The 6,720-nt window shown below is 48.6% G+C and overlaps 1 protein-coding gene across 1 annotated transcript; it reads right to left on the reverse strand.

Annotated features, from left to right (window-relative positions):
- Window positions 1–30: 30 nt before the first annotated feature.
- Window positions 31–6,046, reverse strand: LOC104613662 (nuclear receptor-binding protein-like; the record flags this gene model as incomplete). The annotated part of the gene is made up of 11 exons (XM_010283490.1): window positions 31–129; window positions 328–383; window positions 460–523; window positions 906–959; window positions 1,050–1,185; window positions 1,278–1,328; window positions 3,775–3,877; window positions 4,156–4,288; window positions 4,362–4,460; window positions 5,620–5,678; window positions 5,963–6,046. Coding segments are annotated over 11 exons (938 nt in total), but the record flags the coding sequence as incomplete, so codon positions are not given.
- Between the last annotated feature and the right edge of the window lie 674 nt (window positions 6,047–6,720).

Genomic DNA, 6,720 nt, shown 5'->3' on the forward strand with positions numbered 1-6,720 from the left:
CCGCACCGGCCGCCCGGGAGCCGAGGGCTGCTAAGAGGACACGGTCACGGCCGTCAGGGCTCCGTTCCGGGTGTAGTAGAACTTGCTGAATGCCTCTTCAAGTAAACAGGTAAGTCTGCTCTGGTCAGCCTGGGAAGAACAAGCTACAGTGAGGGGAGGGCCCGGCCTGTGCAAAGCTAGGGGCTTGGCGGAAGCCTGCCAGGGCACAGGGGCAGGTCTTACTTCTCCTACCTCCCCAGCTAGAAAAGGAGCGATCAGGCATGAATCATTTAAGTTTGAGAAAGGAATGCAGACCTCTATCCTGGCCCGAGCCCCAGGCCTGCTTACCTCACTGATGAATCCAAGCTGGACCAGTTCAGCTGCCAGCTCCTGGATGTTGTCATCTGCAACAGAGATGGGCGTTAAGTCCCAGGTCTGAGTGCGCTGCCGGCCCCAGGGCATGGAAGGAAAGGTACTTACTGGGCTGCAGGTCACAGCTCAAGTGTCGATTCAACTTGTCTTCCAGTTTCAGCAGCAGTGTTAACTGTGGGGTAGAGAAGTTCTCGTGAGGGACTGCATGGTGGCCACAGACAAGCCAGGAACATCCCCAGGAAATCTGCCCTCCAGAGCCCCATAGGAGTCTAACAGAACCACCACAGCCAGTTCCATCCCAAACCACAGCCAGTTCCATCCCAAACCACAGCCAGCAGCACCATCTGGCTAAGGAAACCCAAATCTAGGGGCAGGCCAAAAACATTCCCTCTGTGCCAGGTCAGCCACAGGCAGGGGCTTGGCTCTGGCCCCCAAAGGCAGCAGAAGGTGACACCAGGCACCAGCAGCACACCAGCACGCGGGAGCCCCAAGCCCTGCGCAGCTGCCCCAGTACACCCCCACGCGGCACGCCCAGGCAGAAGATGGGAACATACATGATGCTTCACTCCCTCCTCTACTGACTCAATGTTGCACTGCATCAGCACCACCTGGAAGGGGAGCAGAGACAGCCTGTGACCGACTGCTGCTGCACCGCACGGCGGCCTGGCGAGCGGAGGAATGGAGCTCCCATCTCTCACCTTGCGGGTCTCCACCTCAGCAGGCTCTGGAGTCGGGGTCTTCACTGATGGTGGAGCAATGGGAGATTTCACTACTACCTGCTGGGGCTGCTGGGGTCGCGGCATCCCAAAAGCTGTGAGTGGGTAGATACCATTCCTACAAGAAAGGAGCAGGGTCTGAGGTTATGCCTCCCTGAAATTTTTCCAGTCTCACACAGTTAAAGTTGCCCTTTAAAAAAACCCTCTTACCTCACATCCTCCAGGAACTTGTCCAGCTCCAGCGCTGGAGACTGTGAGAAGCTGGGGAGTGAGGGGTGAAAAAGAAAAAAGTACTGAGGTGAGAAGTCACCTAACAGAACCATCCACTCGGGTCTCTTCAGATGCAATTTCAAACCCCCATGTCCTAGACTACAGCTGTGTCAGTGGGCAGGATGAGTACAGACAGAGGTAGCCAGCCAAAGGCAAGAAAAACTTCAATCCTCCTGTACAGGAAGAAACTATTCACAGAAGCTAAGGATGAGGCACTATTTTAATTATGGCAGAACAGGTATCAGCTCCCTGTAAAGAGCTGTCTAATGCAAACAATTATTTGGAAGCTAGCCCAATAACACCATGTTCCTAGCAAGGTTTTTCAGACATCTGTTATACCAGACCCATGAAGCCTGTGTCCCATCTCCAGAAGAACAAAGGCACTCAACACTGCAAAGGCAAGAACTTCTGCAGCAGCTGATGGCACAGTATGACCAGCCATATCACTCCAGACCAGAAACTAGAAGCTACACCTCAGGATTTAATGCCCTGCCCAAATATTTCTCACTTCAGTTTGAGACACTTTTATTCTCTCTAGTTTCTTTCCCAGATTGCTCAGTCAGCTTCTTAATGTAGTGTCTCAGAGGAAGTCTTCCTACCAATTCATTTTTAATCCCCAGCCTCTAATTCCATTGAGCATCTTCCTTGCTGGTGGCTGATGGAGGATAGCAAGCACTGACAACGCCTCCCATTTGTGCCATAACTTGTCGTATGCCTACTGCTCTTCCTCTTTCTCACCCTCAAGAACATACAGTTCCTCCATGTGGTGATAATGATGTCCAGCCACTTGGTGAAGTCAGTTCTCTGATCTGCTGAAGGACTGTTCACAAAAGGTTGCCACTTTGTACATGTACATTGTGCAGGTAACATCTTTAGTTCACCCAGCTACCATAACCTGCTCTCCCATTATCTGGCACCCTGATATCATACTTGCTCTCATTTACAGCTGCACAGCAGTGCATTTTCAACAAGCTGGAAATGGTCTTTTCCTGTGGTGTTACTTCACGGCCTTCTCAAACAGAGAAGCAGTTCTTTTTTTCTCTAAAACTATTATCGTCTTTTGCACAGCACAGGGAGTTAGCAACATCAGAATAGCCCACAGCAAGTACCTCACTTCTTTCTGGTTTTGACTAACAAGGGAGACACAGGTTCTACTTTACTAATTCCCTAGTAAAACACTTTCCTCATATCCTTGGTCAGTTCAGCTTTTTAGTATCCACTTGACCACAGCTGCTTTTAGACTGGTTGCAACAAAAACTCTGAACAGCCAGTCTTCCCCATACCACTGTCTTAAGACTGCTTTGAAGAATTTCAGAGACTAGCCAGAGACTGCAAGCTGCTCAAATCCTACCATGATCCCCCTTAAGTGCTTTGCTGTTCCATCAGATCTGGTATAGGCTGCACATCCGCCTCAGTTCCCCAGACCAGCCTCCAGCCCTTTTCAACACACACAACATCTGTTACCTTCCCACCCTCTAGCAGAGTAGTAGTTTTCAGCAAAAATGTACGATTTTTTCTAGCAGCTCAGTTTGCATGGCACTCTGATGAATCATCTGGAAGTGATGTGCTCTGACATTTCAAGTCATTACTATGCTTTCTTTTTCTTTTTCCAGCACCTCTGAGATACTGCACTACCAAAAAGCAAGTCACAGGCTGCCATATGCCAGATAGCCAATCCTCCGCAGACTGAAGTCCAACAGATGTAAAGAATCTCTCTTACGCAGCTTCTGCTGCTCTGGAAGCACCCTGGTCTTCTCTGGAAATACAGTATCCACATCTTAAGTCTTTTCAGCTAACCTCTCAACTAGATGAGGTCTTGTTATCCAAAATTTAACATCACTTTTTGGCACTCTACTTGCTCCATACATATTACAGTCCCTTACTTAAGGAGCCACGTCTATAGTTTAAGTGGCTGCTGTGTGTTACTGATAGCTGCCTAAAACAGCCTTTCCCTTTGCATACTGTAGAATAAGCTGCTCTGTTAAGAAAACATTGAGGAACCATTTCTCCAACATGTTGGGCTCCATTTGACAAGCCTGTGCTTGACCCAAGTCACTTCCCCAAACTGTTCAGCCAGGTTTTGCTAAGGACTGTTCCAGCTACAGTGTGTTAAATTTCCCACCCCTTCTTCCAGGGAACAATTCACATCTCGTCTGCATGCAATCTGCCCACAGAACGCATGTACAAGCTCTTTTTCAACGCAGGAGTTACCCTCCACAGATTTTTTTTTTTTTTCTTCTGCACCCAGACAGAGAGTGACTGCTCCTTCACCAACAACACCATAAGCTCCTTTCTGTTTCCCAGTTAATGGTGAAATACCCACACTAACTTGAAGGGAAGAATCCCAGGCAGATCCTTCAGTGCTCACCCCAGTGCCCTGGTATCTGTTCCACATGCACCTGAGCAGACCCCTACAAGCACAACACAGGGTACTCACATCATCTTGACTCCTTCCCTGTCCACATGATTAATCTCTGCCAACACTGCACTCATGTCAAGGTTTTTGGTCATTTCTTCTAAAGCATTTTCAGGAATCATATCTATTGAAAAAAGAAGTTAGAACAACTGCAATTCCCTTCCAACAAAAGCAATAAAAACCCCAGAGGCTTTAGGCTGTTAAACCCCTATGCCACTCAGAGCAGGCAGGGCCCCATCGCCCTCCAGGCTCTGCGGCAACCACAGCTCTGTGTCACAAGGCCCCGGTCCCTGCCTGTTAGGAGAAGCACGAAGGTCTTGGTTTCCAGGATGCCAGCCGTACTGACAGCTTAGTGAAGCTTTGCAGAGCGCGAGGTGTGGCACCCTGGGACTCCATACTCACGCTGATGTCCAACAATACAGTGAGCAGCCAGTAGCTTTAGCGATGGCACCTCAAACAACGCCTGATGAAAAAGGAGCTCCCGGGCAGTAGGACGCTTGCCAGGGTCCTGTTCTAGACACTTCTGAATGAACTCCTGAAAGAAAAATTGCGTAAGACCATGTGCAATGCCAATACGTCTGCAGGGACGCCGGTTCCTCCTCACTCACCCTCTGCAAGGGGTCCTCCAGCAGCTGGATGGCACTGTTAATGGCCTCCTGGGGCACGTAAGACGACTCTCCATTACCCTGTATTTCCAGCACTGCCATCTGCAAACACAAAGCAGCGCATCAGACTTCACTGAGAAATACTGACTACATTGAACAGAGCTCAAGGAGACCACTGCCAAGTGTGAGATCATAACAGCCAAGTCGTTTGGTGCTATTTAAGGTCACAGTTTGTGGCGGCAGAAAGAGAATGACTGCCTCATTATGATAGCTTGTTTCTAGCACCCTAACAGATTGCCAGGGAGACCTGAAAACTATGCCAGCATCACCTTAGACAGTAAGTATCTCCGTTTTGAACCTCATGATCCATTGGGCTGTACTTCTGCTTGATAATTCCCATTCTCTAATGAAGTACTAACTGGATCACTGCCAGAATCTGACAGTGTCCCTCCTGGCTGTATGAATAGCTCTGTATCACAGGCAGAAAAGCAAGCACACAACACCATCCAGAACTGGCTCCAGCCAACACATACACAAATTCCCAGCTAGGAAAGGCTGGCAAAAAGGTTCCAGAGAACATCTTAAGATTCAACTCAAGTTTTGCTTCCTAAAAGTTGTGTGTTTCCACATTTCTCTTCCTGCTTCACTTATGGGATGCGCAGCATAGATTCAGAATTCTTTGTGTTGCTCTTTCTGACAATTCTTCTCAGAAAATACTCCTACCAACAACTCCCATTTCCTAGACATGGGCCTACTGGTGGCAAGGACAGAGGAACCACTAAGCTGCTAAGATCAGGTATGTCAGACAGGTGCTGGCTGCAGTCAGGTGTATCAGGTGGGGACAGGCTGTCCCAGAAGAGCTATAGACTACATCTCTCCTCTCTTCCAGATACCACAGGAAGAACAGGTACTCCCCAGAAGGCAAGTTTTGTTCTCCATGTACATGAAGTACAATTTGTAGTAGTGATTGCTCCCACCAGCCAGCGGGTCAGACTTCAGAACTGGCGAAGACCCACAGAATAATGAATTACACATTAGGAATTTCAGAAAGAACTACACATTATTGAGTTATTTACTTCTTAGTAAGGCATTTGGGGGAGCCTTGATAGGGATCCCTCCAAGGCAAAGCACATTTGGTTCAGAGAACAAAATGCACTTGTTACCAAGCTAACCCACCCATAATCACAGCATCTCTACAAGAGCCTTCTCCTTACCTCAAATGCATACTCCCTGTCCCATAGCCGAAGTGTTCCACACTCACCTCCAGTGCACACATCCCAAAGGAGTAAATGTCCACAGCAGTAGTGACATTGGCAACTTCTGTAACATAGAAATAACGCTCTGTTATCAAACCATCCCTGCATTCAGCAGAACCACCTCTGTATCATGCTATGATAACCCTGCAAGCTATGATAATCCTGCAGCCTTCTTTCCCTCCTCTGGTATCAAAAGACAGACGAGTTGAAACATGTAAGTGGGCAAATAACTCAAAACTGTTAGCGTGACATCTGTCATGAGCCTGTAGCTGAAAACAAGATGCAGAACAGCTTGGAAGCATTAGTAAGGCCAACAAAGCCAGGCTTGCAGTTGTAGCCACACCGTACCTCCATACTCCGGGGCAAAGAAGTGCAGGTTCTTCTGCTCCTCACGACAGGTCTTCACATGGTTGTTAATTGTGTCCGGTGCCACTAGAAGAAAGTCACAAATGCTTAGGGTACAGGAAACTGTAGCCCATCCCTGACTAGATCCTAGGGAACACATGCAATTCCAGGACCCTCTTGTGCCCAAAGGGGCAGCACAGTGGAGTCAAGTTGGCCCTTCATCAGTCCCTCATCTCAGGTCACCTGCCCTGATACACTTCTCCATTGTTTCCTTGGCTGCAGATTGACTAAGGCAGTTTAGCATTACTCTCCAAGAGCAAACCCGGTGACCACAGCTTCTGCTGAACGGGAAGACAAGCTGGGAAGGACTCCCTGTTGAAGTGAGAGTCCTGAAAGCACCTAACTTAGATCTATAGCATTTATCACAAGCAACACAACTACAACAGAAGCCCTAGGAACAGCCAGAGATGCCAAGGTCACTGCAATTAGTCACCACCTCAGGGGTCTAGGAGAGAGATACATCTACACGGCAACTCTTCCACACATCAGTAGGGCACTGGTGCCGAAGTGCCTCAAGACAAAAGTCAGGCAAAGCTGCTGAATGAGGAGAGATGACCACCCCAAGAACAGAAGCCTCCCGGCAGCCAGCACTTCCACAACAACAACCACAGACCACTCAGAGCTACAGGGAGGGAGTAACTCCCAGCCACAAGAACAAAAAGCAGAACACACAAGTATGGACCCCCCATAAAAGATAAAAG

This window comes from Phaethon lepturus, unplaced genomic scaffold (assembly GCF_000687285.1).
Source record: "Phaethon lepturus isolate BGI_N335 unplaced genomic scaffold, ASM68728v1 scaffold46243, whole genome shotgun sequence".
NCBI lineage: Eukaryota > Metazoa > Chordata > Aves > Phaethontiformes > Phaethontidae > Phaethon > Phaethon lepturus.